General features: G+C 42.9%; 1 protein-coding gene across 1 annotated transcript in view; it reads right to left on the bottom strand.

Annotated features, from left to right (window-relative positions):
- IQCK (IQ motif containing K) overlaps window positions 1-13738 on the bottom strand; it is a 647452-nt gene that overhangs the window by 616064 nt on the left and 17650 nt on the right. Inside the window, exon 2 of the mRNA XM_086940789.1 lies at window positions 12892-12947. Coding sequence (XP_086796915.1) covers window positions 12892-12947 — 56 coding nt within the window. The remainder of the gene's footprint in view (window positions 1-12891; window positions 12948-13738) is intronic.

Genomic DNA, 13738 nt, shown 5'->3' with positions numbered 1-13738 from the left:
AGAGACATTACGGAGGCATAAACAGCGGACATTATCACTACCATCAAATGCGGCTTAGCCTTGGACCCGTGCCCTTTTAAAATTCTACCCCCGGTCATGGACTCCTTGATAACGGTCATCACTCAAATCTGCAACTCTAAGTTTAGATCAGGGATCTATCCGAACATGCTCAAAAAAACTCTCCTCAAACCACTCTTAAAAAAACCACATCTAGACAAGGACGATTTGAAAAACTATCGACCGGTAGCCAGCCTCCCATTCTTGCTCAGACGTGAGTCCCTTGCTCACTTTGCCACTGGATTCAAGCAAGCCGGGCTGAAGACGGCTGGAATGCCAGAAACCGGTCCTCGGAAGCTTGTTTCCGGTCCAGGGAAGACATGGCTTGGCAGTTCGGGCTGGACTGTTCCCATGAGGCACAGGGTCAGACTGATTTGCATATAGCCATGTCTGAACTGGGGTGGCAGAGTGGGCTAAAGAACGATGATGGATTAAACCCAGATCTTTTGACTGGGTGTGAGTGTTTGATTGATTCAGATGCTCCGTCCATCACCAGCCCCCTTTTTTTACCGCTTTTGGCCGCCATAAGTGTGGCAGGGTATGCTCAGACGTGAGTCCCTTGCTCACTTTGCCATTGGATTCAAGCAAGCCGGGCTGAAGACGGCTGGAATGCCAGAAACCGGTCCTCTGAAGCTTGTTTCCGGTCCAGGAAAGACATGGCTTGGCAGTTCGGGCTGGACTGTTCCCATAAGGCACAGGGTCAGACTGATTTGCATATAGCCATGTCTGAACTGGGGTGGCAGAGTGGGCTAAAGAACGGTGATGGATTAAACCCAGATCTTTTGACTGGTGTGAGTGTTTGATTGATTCAGATGCTCCGTCCATCACCACCCCCTTTTTTACCGCTGTTGGCCACCATATGTGTGGCAGGATATGCTCAGACGTGAGTCCCTTGCTCACTTTGCCACTGGATTCAAGCAAGCCGGGCTGAAGACGGCTGAATGCCAGAAACCGGACCAGGGAAGACATGGCTTGGCAGTTCGGGCTGGACTGTTCCCAAGAGGCACAGGGTCAGACTGATTTGCATATAGCCATGTCTGAACTGGGGTGGCAGAGTGGGCTAAAGAGCGGTCATGGATTAAACCCAGATCTTTTGACTGGGTGTGAGTGTTTGATTGATTCAGATGCTCCGTCCATCACCACCCCCTTTTTTACCGCTTTTGGCCACCATAAGTGTGGCAGGGTATACTCAGACGTGAGTCCCTTGCTCACTTTGCCACTGGGTTCAAGCAAGCCGGGCTGAAGACGGCTGGAATGCCAGAAACCGGTCCTTGGAAGCTTGTTTCTGGTCCAGGGAAGACATGGCTTGGTAGTTCGGGCTGGACTGTTCCCATGAGGCACAGGGTCAGACTGATTTGCATATAGCCATGTCTGAACTGGGGTGGCAGAGTGGGCTAAAGAACGGTGATGGATTAAACCCAGATCTTTTGACTGGGTGTGAGTGTTTGATTGATTCAGATGCTCCGTCCATCACCACCCCCTTTTTTATCGCTTTTGGCCGCCATAAGTGTGGCAGGGTATGCTCAGACGTGAGTCCCTTGCTCACTTTGCCACCGGATTTAAGCAAGCCGGGCTGAAGACGGCTGGAATGCCAGAAACCGGTCCTCGGAAGCTTGTTTCGGTCCAGGGAAGACATGGCTTGGCAGTTCGGTCTGGACTGTTCCCATGAGGCACAGGGTCAGACTGATTTGCATATAGCCATGTCTGAACTGGGGTGACAAAGTGGGCTAAAGAACGGTGATGGATTAAACCCAGATCTTTTGACTGGGTGTGAGTGTTTGATTGATTCAGATGCGCTGTCCATCACCACCCCCTGTTTAACCGCTTTTGGCCGCCATAAGTGTGGCAGGGTATGCTCAGACGTGAGTCCCTTGCTCACTTTGCCACTGGATTCAAGCAAGCCGGGCTGAAGACGGTGAAATGCCAGAACCGGTCCTCGGAAGCTTGTTTCCGGTCCAGGGAAGACATGGCTAGGCAGTTCGGGCTGGACTGTTCCCATGAGGTAGAGGGTCAGACTGAATTGCATATAGCCATGTCTGAACTGGGGTGGCAGAGTGGGCTAAAGAACGGTGAAGGATTAAACCCAGATCTTTTGACTGGGTGTGAGTGTTTGATTGATTCAGATGCTCCGTCCATCACCACCTCCTTTTTTACCGCTTTTGGCCGTCATAAGTGTGGCAGGGTATGCTCAGACGTGAGTCCCTTGCTCACTTTGCCACTGGATTCAAGCAAGCCGGGCTGAAGACGGCTGGAATGCTAGAAACCGGTCCTCGGAAGCTTGTTTCCGGTCCAGGGAAGACATGGCTTGGCAGTTCGGGCTGGACTGTTCCCATGAGGCACAGGGTCAGACTGATTTGCATATAGCCATGTCTGAACTGGGGTGGCAGAGTGGGCTAAAGAACGGTGATGGATTAAACCCAGATCTTTTGACTGGGTGTGAGTGTTTGATTGGTTAAGATGCTCCGTCCATCACCACCCCCTTTTTTACAGCCTCCCATTCTTGGCAAAAGTTGTAGAAAAAGCGATGAATTCCCAGTTATCAGAATTCATTGAGGAACATCACCAACTGGATAGTACCCAATTTGGGTTCCGAAAGTTTCACGGCACAGAAACTGCCTTGATCAAAGCCGCCGATGACATCAGAGTCATTCGAGATCAAGGAGGAACAGCAGTACTATTGCTACTAGATCTATCTGCAGCTTTCGACACAGTCGGCCATTCGATCTTGGTCGATCGTGTCGAAAAAATGGGCATTCAACAGGCAGCTAAGGACCTATTGGCCTCCTTTTGTCCGAAAGAACTCACGCTGTCACCCTGGGAACGTTCCAGTCGACTAATCTGTCTCTGCCATGTGGGGTCCCACAAGGCTCATCCCTGAGTCCGACACTCATTAATATCTACGTGTCGGACCTAGCCAAAATCATCAAAGCGCATGGGATGAGCCTTACCTCATATGCAGATGATACTCAGTTAGTCTTAGCCATCAAAAACAATGGTAAAAGGGTGGCCGAGAGTTTTAAAGCAGGTATGCTGGCAATTGGAGACTGGATGGCCTCCAATTGTCTCAAGCTCAATTCCGAAAAGACGGAGGTTGTCATATTTGGACAACTTACCCCAAGTTAGTTGCCTGTTTGGTGGCCCGTGTCTTTCGGAACACTGCCCAAACCGGTTCCCAAAGTAAGTAACTTAGGAGTTGTCTTTGACGAAAAACTCAACTTTGTTGCTCATGCCAACCAATAGCGGCTACAGCTTTTCATAAACTGCGACTAGTAAGGAAAATTATTCCCTTCCTACCTGATAGTGCCGGCAAAACCCTGATAAGTTTCCTGGTTTTATCCTCACTGGACTATTGCAACGGCCTTTTTGCCAACGCTCAGATCCGTGAAATCAACAAAATGCAGACTATACAAAATGCGGCAGCAAGACTCCTCGCCAGAATTCCCAAACATAAGCCCATTGCTGATACAATTAGAAACTATCACTGGCTCTCAATCAGAAACCCGATCAAGTTCAAGACTCTATATATCATATACAAAGCACTGCATAAGCAAGGACCTCAGTTCCTTAAAGACCAGTTGACTCCCTACTGCCCCCCCAGATTACTGAGATCCACTACCTATAATGATCTGGTGGTGCCTCGTACAAAGACCGTCTCCTGGGGAGACCGCTGGTTCATGGTCAAGGCACCAAGACTGTGGAATACCTTACCTCAGTCGATCAAGACTAGTCACTCTCTCTGGTTATTTCGTAAAAAGCTAAAAACTTGGCTGTTTAATCAGTAAACCCCCAGGAACTAGCTCGGGAGAATTTTGCAGAAGTCGCAGCGCCGAGACGCCCAAGGGCAATTGTTCGCACTTAATTAAATGTCATAAATAAATAAATAAATTGCCATGGTGGCTTTCTAGAGCCGTTTTACCCCCCCTATGTACCGACTAGACCTGTCCTCATTCTGGTCTGAACATTGGGAAACGACCATCCATGAATGTTCAAATATCGACAAATTCAGCATTTCACCTCCAGACGCTTCAGGCCCTCACACTAGGGGTCCTTCGAGCCAGCATTTGACAGACCGAAGTGCTGCCAGGGCTATTCTGCAGGTGATTCAGGCCTTGCAGGAGGCCGTAGACACAAAGATTTGTTCTGGTAGGGACGGATGTGTCTTTTCACCATCAAGAAATACGCAATATGGCTGGCCAGGTCGCTGAAGCTGAGGGCCTTATCTAATAAGACTAAACTACACTTCTCCAATAAACGTCTTGACACAGAAGATGCTGAAAATTGATCACAGTGCAATAACCTTAGAATTGTAGGCTTCCCGAACGACGTTGAATTCACCAACTCAGAGAAATTCCTGGGACTCTCGCTTAAATCATAGATCCCATTGTAAATATTTCGCAATGGTTTGCCACTGGAAGGGCCCATAGATCCATGGCTCAGAGTCCCCAAATCCCATGAGTTCCTGTATTTTTAACTTTCAGGGCCATAACACAATACTCTGTGAGTCGAGTAAGGCCGGCAACAGCTCTTCCAATCTACCTGCATCACAGTCTTTCCTGACTATACTAAACTTGTCCTACAGTGAAGGAAATCCTTTGATGCGATTAAACAGAAACTCTGAGCTATGAACCTAAATATATGCTGATTCTGACCGCTAAGCTAATGGTGACCCAGAATTCATACGCCCACTTTCTGAGACACCTAAAGAAGCTTGGGGCAGGGCAGCTGAGAAAAAAGAACTCCGGTGCCATACCCAACCCAGATGAGATCAATCTGAACGCCGTGCTCAGCCATCTCCAGTTTTTTACCGGGCCACACTGCGAATACCGAGATCCTACAGGGGCTGACAACAACCCAGGTAATCCCTAGATTCATCTGACACTGATAAGAGTCGATCCAGAATCAACTTTAGTAGTGAACCTCATACACCGCCCACCCAGGGTGGCATCACAGATGAACAGATAATAGGCCCTGGTGGGGAAAGTTACCTTGAAAACATGAATTACTTCTTTTTTACTGGTGTGCAAAGCAAAAAGGACCCACTACTGAGCTAGGGGCTGCACCCAAAAACATTCCATAATCTGGAGGCATTTATAGCATTACTTTGGACTGCTTAATGAGCACTATGAGATATGATGGAATTGTGTCTACAGACACATATATACGTAGCAGTGATGTAATAACTGGTTACTTTGTTTGATTTTGTTTCCAATGTTTATCGCAAATATACAAATCAATAGATTTGATTTATAGAAAAAAATCACAACATAATACTTTTTTTTCACGTGATATTTTTACAAAGACTTTTTCACTGTTTGGAGGTCCACTCATATTTCAATTTTGCCACAATTATTATTTTGGTTACTCCATTTGGTCTTTTTTGTTGAAGCAAATGATGGTGTGGATGGCAGAATCGGGGAAGTGGCTTTATGTTTTCTACAAGGTCTTTATTTTACTCTTCCTAAGTAGTACAAATGGGACAGTAGATTGTTAGTAAGGTTAGTTACTCGAGTTATCATGAGTTAGTCAAGGTAATTAAATAATTTACAGTTTTTTTCATAGTTACAGTAGGACCTAGTGTGTGGTGTATTACGTTTTTAGGAGTATTGTGTTTCAGTTAATTTATTTTTAGCATGTATATTATGTTTATGTATTTCATGATATTGTTTTTAGGGTCATTTGAGAACAGGAATTTTTTGAACAGATATAATGCTATTATTTGGAGAAGAGTTTAAAAGTGTGCTTAGGGTTTTTTAAAGAACATAAATGATTAGCCATTCTTTGTCAACGTTTTTAATATCATTTTCTTTATCTTTTTAAAGATGGATTTCATTTTTTTTAGGAATTTCTTTTTATGTATCTATTTTTGGGAATTTTGGTTCCATTGATTATCTGCTACTGAACTATTTGTTTTATTTTATACTTATCTTGGACATGTGCAGTGGGATTTTATTTAATTGTAATATGATAACTGAAATCTGTCCTTTCATTAATTGATGTTGTTACCATGTACCTGAATGCATTGCTATATTAAATGTGCTTCTAATATTTATTTTGTTGTCCTGTTTTCACTTTAAATATAGAGCTTGTGATTGGCTTGTAGCTATACTAAAATAATCTTATGCTTTATATGTTATTTCAATTGTTTGGATAAAGTTTTCAGTTTATCAAGTATACTTTATTTTATATCATTCTGATACTTATTTTTGTTCATATGTCAATGGTTGTTTCCAGAATGGACTATTATAGATTATATTTTCACTAATAAGTAAAAAATATATAATCTTTGATACTTTTAATGCATTTTTGTTTTATTGTAATGCTTTGTTATATATAGATAACGGATGACTTGCCTAGAATTACAGTAATGTTAGGGCAATTGTTTGAAAGTAGGGCAGACTTTGGTTATTTTATAATAAGTGTGCTTTGGAGGCTAATATGTAATGCATTTGTCTAGTTTGCTTTAATAATTTATGCCTCAGTCATTATGCAAAGGATTCTTTTTGTAGTACGTCCCGTGGCTGTGTTCTTTTTTAAGTATTCCTATAAATTGGATAGAGTGTAGAATGGTTTATTCCTAGAATCCCTTGAAATTAATTGTGCCACCGTTCCATCGCACTACTGTATTTTGCTTATTGTGATTTTTTGCTTTGTTATACATTCCACCAGAGGATGTAGAATTTCGGTTGGAGCAGTGAACTGAACGGTACATTCCTTCAATCCAAGGGGTCCATTAGGATTGCGGGAGGATCGCCACCACCCGCCACATTACCATGGCAGGGGAGAACCGGGTGGACGGAAAGACCGTCTGCCGGTTTTCTGCCCGGTCGCAGAGTCGGACAGGCGGAAAAGCTGCTAACATGGTGGCGGTGTCTGGGAGACACCGCCATCCATATTAGCATGTCTGCAGGGTTGTGCCTTTCCGTGGCGGCATTGGGCAGGCGTTTTTCCGCAATTGGGGGCCTGTAGCGGGCCCCCTGGGATTCGGGGGGGTGCACATTGGGGGGTACCTATGGTACCCCCCTGCAGTCCAATGCACAACATGCCTTCCTGGCATTGTAGCCCGGCGGCGCTGAGGGCACCGCCCGCCACAATGTCAGGAATGCAGGATGCGCGCGCCAGTGTGGCGGGCGCATCCTAATGACAATGACGGACCCCCGTAACATTGGCGGGCGGTCATTAGAGATGGGATTCAAGCAGTACATCATAATGTTTTACTGCTTCTGTTGGTGGTACAAAGCTAGGGAAATTTCTTTCTTTGTTTCATAAGAAAATTAGGCCTGAATTACAACAACGGTGGTCTGACCGCTGCCATTACGTTAGGCCTCCCACCGTTTTACGATGGTGGGACCGCCAAAAGACCACCACCGGGATTCAGGATCCTGCGGTTGGTGAGAAGAGCTTAAAATGGTGGTGGTGCTAATACGCGCACCGCCAAGCAGATTAAAGCCTGCATTTCCACCGCCCAATTCATGGTGGGGACCTTGCCATGAAAAGGGTGGCGGAAAGGCAGGGGGCAAAAACAGGGCCCCTGGGCGAATCTGCCCATGGGGATGCGTGAGGGGGGCACATATTATGCCCTCCTAGAATTTCACCGTTCTGAATGCACAACATGGTGCATGCCACACAGTGCGCCCAACATGGCAGCGGTCTCACAGCGGCGGCATGACTGCCAGCAGTAATCCTCAGCCGAAGCTTTCTGCGGCCCTACCAGCCTAGATACAAACTTGTAATTAGGCGCGCTAGATGCTGCAGGCTTGGCGGTCTGCCTCGAACTGCTACAGCAGGGGCCAGGCTCGAAGACCACAAAACTCATAATCAGGCCTTTAGTGTTTGTGGAGTAATCAGTGCTTAAAGTTATTTACTGCAGGTGTTTCCAAAGAGCTTGACTGAAATGGAAGTAGCTGTCTTGTATTGATGTGTGTGATAAATCTTTAGGATGGTTTCAGTCATGGTTTGTTCAAAGACCATGATTATTTTTGAGGGTTAATAATCGTTACTTTTTATGACATTTAGTAGTTCTTGATATGAACTCTTTTGTTTATTTGGTAGTAGTAGATATATATTAGAGGTATGACAGTTTTTTTTATACTGCTTATGTCTTGTGTAGAAGTGTGCTGGATATGATTTAAATGTGCTGTCCTTTAACTATGTTGTGTATATTGTTAGTAGTGATGCACATTAGTATGTTTTCATTGTTTTGCTGTCATATATGATAAAGATTTCATGTGTATGAGTTACTGTCAAGTGGTCTGTTATGTCTATGTTTCTAAATGTTTTACGAGCTTTAGGAGGTTTTATTTGTGCTCTACAGGGTTTCGTTATTATTCTTTTATGATTTGGGATTGATGGTAATTGTCCCATTACTTCTTCAGGAATATTCGGAATGTAGTCCTTTAAAATTGTTCCAGTGAGTTACAAAGAGAAATTGCTTGCTTCTTTGAGGTCTTCAGCTATATTTCTAATTAAGAATTCTGTTGCATTTGGATGATGGTTATGTTCTTTTATATTTTCTACTACATCATTGAGCTTGCTCTAAAATAGCAGCTTCTTCACAATATTTTGGTACACGTCCACTGTGTTCTCTCATTAGTGGTGCTCTCCTTGGTGTATATGTACCCCATATATGTGAGGAAAGGTTTCTATTTTTGTGAAGTGATCTATGTGGCTGTGTTGGCCATTTTGCATCTGTGAATAATTTAAGAATATAAATATAATTTCTATTTATTTTAATTACATCTGTTTATGTGTTAGTAACAATTATGAAAAATGTTATTGTTTTATAAATTTTGACGTGCCTTATTTTTTCTTGTTTTTTTGTGTGCCTTTGTTATTGGTACCTGTCGAAGGTTTTTTCTTTTTAGGTTGTTGTTGGTTTTCAGTGTTGATATGTACTAGCGATATACATTTAATATAACAGTTTATAAAGGGAATCAACTGTTACAACGCATGCTTTACAACGCATGCTTTTATCCTGCATGCCATTACAATGAAATGGCTTGCTGGAGGGGTATAAGGGGTTGGATTTAACTCCAACACCTTCCCTAATGTTGCACAGACTGGAGATGGAATAGTAAATTATACTGTTCCAAACTCCAGCACACCCCCGACAGCAAGTCGTTGTAAAAACTTGCGTTGTAACGGAATACGGGGTAAAAGCATGCGTTGTAACGTCATACAACCGTTTATAAATGTCGTTTTCGTTTTAATATATATATTTTTTAATTATTTGTTGACCTTTTTGGCAGGATCCTCTTTTAATAGTGAGTGACAGCTCGGGATCCAATGGGCTGGTTGACCTCCACTAATGCAGTGTTTTGCTTTCATCTGTGGTGGATAGCTTTTCTGTAAACATTGTGATTAGAGTGTGCTCTTTTTCTATCTCTTTGGTGAATTAAGCTGTTGAATTTATTGCTTAATTCCTTCATTTATTTATTTGGTTTCATTATTTTATTCTTTACACAGAGAATGCTAAATAAAGAGTTAATTTTATTTTGCAATGTTGAGGGCACAACCCAATAGAACATCCCGAATGATTGAAAAGCAGCATGTTCTAAATGGCTACATGGAAAAAAAACTGAGGCATGCAAGTGGTAGGTGATCTAAGAGTAGTCCTGGAGATTAATGCTAGGCTATAAACTCAATCAGAATACGTTATTGATCAGATGGATGCAAGTAAGTCCAGAATGAACAACCCTGCTGCGGTATGGCCTCAGGAGAATCAGAGGGCATCAAATGGGATATGTGGCACAGGGGAAGCCTTGTTTTTTTAGATGATGATGGGGCACACTGTTCAAAACTGACTAGACACAGAACTATCATGTGCTGAGGTGGCAGAAAGCAGGACCAGGAGCGAACCGAGGTTGACGTAGGTGGCGTGGCGCTCACGCAATCCTCAGAACTTGCCCCAACTTTGAGTTGAAGTGGTCTTTTTACCTTTTTTGTGGGTTCTGTGGGCTGCACTCCCAAACACAGAGAGTGATCAGAAAAAATAGTTCTGCTCTCACAGCCTCACGTTGCTGTCATTGATCTTGACTTGACATCTTCAGTGCACACACATTTTTTGCCTCAACAGATGCCTCTTCACAACAAGGCAGAGAAGTGAACTGGCAATTTTTTTCAGACCACAAACTTGCATGGAAAATTGTGAGGGACAGGAGATGAATACACCTACCAGAATGCTGGACTGCGTAAAGGGAAAAAAACCTTCCTATACTCTATTGATGACCTTCCTGCTGATATGAATAAGAGGACTAGCAAAGACACAGCAGCGGAGTGTGTGGAAGAAAAGAAAGAAAGACCAATTGGCAGCTAGAATCCTTGAGGAACAAAGTCAATAACTATGAAGGCGATGAAAGAACAATCAGGATGGTATGACCAAGGCGGCCTTGGACCAGTTGACAATGTTTAAGAACTGTGCTATGGAAATCCTGGTGAGGTCTGGAGCAAAAATGTCAAATTCAAGACAATTTAAAAACGGGCACCCAGCTTCAAGTGTGGAGTGTGCCTGTTTTTGTCCTGCACTTGCTACTAAAAGTCTAGATGTCAGGAATGCCCATGAAACTGCTAGGATATGATGGTGTGGTTGGACAAACTAAAGTACCTAGTGCTTACATTTTCCATATGAAAAGGCAAAGTGAAAGCTGGTTGACAGGCGGATTTGTAATGTAAATCTGGACTAGACAGACAACTGCAAGAGAGCATTAGTGCATACCAAGATGGTAATGTATGAAAATAACCACTTTCTCAAGGTCCCAGATTTGGGTCTGGATAGCTTGGCTCTTGATAGCCTACTCAGGAAATGAAAACTAATGGCAGTAAAGAAAGAATTGATTTTGAGGAGTATAGAAAGTGTGGTATACAGGAAAGACATATATGTTCTCCAAGGTGTAAGCATCCAGGTCTTTTTTAAGACACACTAGCTCACCCGTCGCGTGTTGCTACGATCTCAGAAGAAGGAAATTTAAGGAAACTTGTTATGATAACATTCAATTTACATTGTGCCATTTGTATTGAAACTTATTCATTTTAATATGGAAAACATTTTAAAGTGTTGTTTTAATTCTGTTTATTTATTCGAGTGCTTGTGGATACACGGTATTTTTTGTTTTTCCGTCTGGTGCGTACACGAAAAAATCCGAAGGTTTTCCAACGCGTGAGCTGGCCACATACAGTTGTCCATGTGAGAAGCACGGATTCTCCAAATCTAGTCCACACACTTGCAGCGATTGTCTTTGCGCTTTGTTGATGGTCATTGCAAAAGCGAGTCACACCGGAAACTGTAAACGTTCAGTATTGGAAAGATTATGAGGGTCCTGGGGGGCCTGGGGGGGGGGGGCGCGATATTTAACAAATGTTCCTTTTTTTTTTACAGAAACCTTTGCGGGAGTGTACTCAACAACTTTTAACAAATGTATTTATTTATTTTTGCCAGAAACCTTCGCGGAAGTGTACTCAACAACTTCCCCAAAGTTTTATGCCGATCGGATGAATGGTGTCGTAATGCATAAAGGACAAACAGACAGACGTACTTTCGTTTTTATATATATATATATATATATATATATATATATAGATAGGAACAGAATGATGCACTGGTAAATTGGCTTGTTCCTTTCTCTATCATGTGTGCACACTGGGCACAGGTGGGCGTTGAGAACTGAGACTGGCCACCTACAGCACAATAGGGCTCCTCAGGGATGGACTGGGAGAGAGAGCCTTGTTCTCCCTATTTTCTTCACAGGGGCAGAGCTAAGCATTAGGAGAGTATGGCTTCAATTTTGAGATTGTCGAAATAGGAAGTAGCATTTACTTCCTCCAATAAATTCTCCTATGCAGTAGTAGGTATTAAAGGCGTGCAGTAAAAATCTCATATTCTGAATTTGTAATGGGAAAAGACGGAGTTACGTGGCTCCTGGCTCAGAAACATTTTCATTAGGTGTGGTTAAGTTTCCCTACAGAGGCAAAGGGCCATCTGCAATACATTGTAACGCAATAGGAAGCAAGACCCACATACGCGCTACATTCCGCAGCGGACTTCTGTTATCAGGTAACGCAGTGACATACAGAGGGGTTACCATAGTAAATGTCAAAATCTAAAGAAAAACAGTTGACACTACATGAGAATGGTGCAAAAGCTACACTCCACTTGCCAAGCTGCTTACATACCTCTCCTTTTCCATTCAGGAAGCCTCGAAAATGTGAGTCCCTTCACTTCTCTCCTAACGATTTGCCAACCGTTAAGCCAAACCTAATAAGAGCCGGTTTGGCTTTACAGCCTACTGTAAATATGTGGGTAGTATTGAAACGTAACTTTTTGCTTAAGTTGTAGGAAAATTATGAGATGAATTCCATACTTTACACTCGGGACACTCCTTGTTATTTAATTGAAGATGGCAATTTAACGATTTAAGTTATTTCGGATGTGTGTTCTTTTGAAAGCAATGACCCATATTTCACCACTAAAACTTCCCTACAGAGGATTGTTCCCTAGGCAACTAAATAAACATTATGGGGAGCAATATCCAGAGGTCTGCAGTTGCAATAAAATAATACCCTTATAATATACTTCACTTTGTTATTCCCTGCCCAGGGGTTAGCAATGTAAATGCGATGTATCGTCCGCCACCCTATGGGAAATATAGTATAATGTCTGATTTAAAGCTTTTGAATGGTTTCTTATAATGTTATCTTCTGATGTCACTGGAGTCTTCAGCCTTTTTGTTAAGAATAACATTGATTAATTTCTTACCATGCAAAGTAGTTATTTCTAACATTTAAATGGATATTCATTTGTCTGATTTAGACCGAAATACAAATAGCAAACAAGTTACTTACTGGTGCCTTGTCAGTTTTTATTCCTTCTGGCAGCTTGAGTTGCTCTATATCGTACTCTACAACAAAAAACAAAAGAATACTCAGTAAGCATATTTTAAAATATTTGTCCTCGATGTTTACAGTGTCAGAGGGCGACTGGAGTGATACAGTTGAAGGAGAAAGTATTAAGTGTAACCTCCAGTACATCATTTCCATTCTGCCATGATTTTTAATAATGCTTATGTGAGTTTCGTATTCAACCTGATTCCACAGTGATCTCACAACTCAGCACACAAAAGGCTGGTGGGCACAAGGCCAGTAATATAGAGCTTTTGAGTCACTGACAAACTCACAAAACTCAATCAGCAGTAGTGTTATATCCTAACAACAATCTGCACTGTAAACATTTTCATCTTTGGCGTTCTTACGGTGTCTGCGATGCTTCAATTTAAATTAGAACATTGGAATGTTGGGAGCTCCATTGAAAACAATGGAGTGCTCTGGGCTTATAATGGCTGGTATAAACCTGGAGCTCCAATATCCAATGTTTCTTTGTTCACAGCTCTGGCTGTGAACAAAGGCTTCAGGGAACGTGAGGGGATTCCAATCCCCTCAGGCTCCCATAGGGATTTGTTTTTTTTTGTTAGAACATTCTGCCCTCTAGTGACAGAATGTTCTAATAGCCTTATATTCCTTCGTAGATGGGCTATACCGCTATTAAAGTCCCTCTCCCTTGTTAAAGGCCCTCGCCTTCGGCTCGGGGCCTTTAACGCTGGAGAGGGCCTTTAATAGCCGGTATAGCCCTCTACGGCGGGCTATAACAGATGTCACCCCCTGCTTCCTCTTAAAAAAATATACTAACTTTTTC

Source organism: Lissotriton vulgaris, chromosome 10 (assembly GCF_964263255.1).
Source record: "Lissotriton vulgaris chromosome 10, aLisVul1.2, whole genome shotgun sequence".
NCBI lineage: Eukaryota > Metazoa > Chordata > Amphibia > Caudata > Salamandridae > Lissotriton > Lissotriton vulgaris.
The sequence above is the reverse complement of the archived record's forward strand: the minus strand, read 5'-3'. Positions and strand labels throughout refer to the sequence as shown.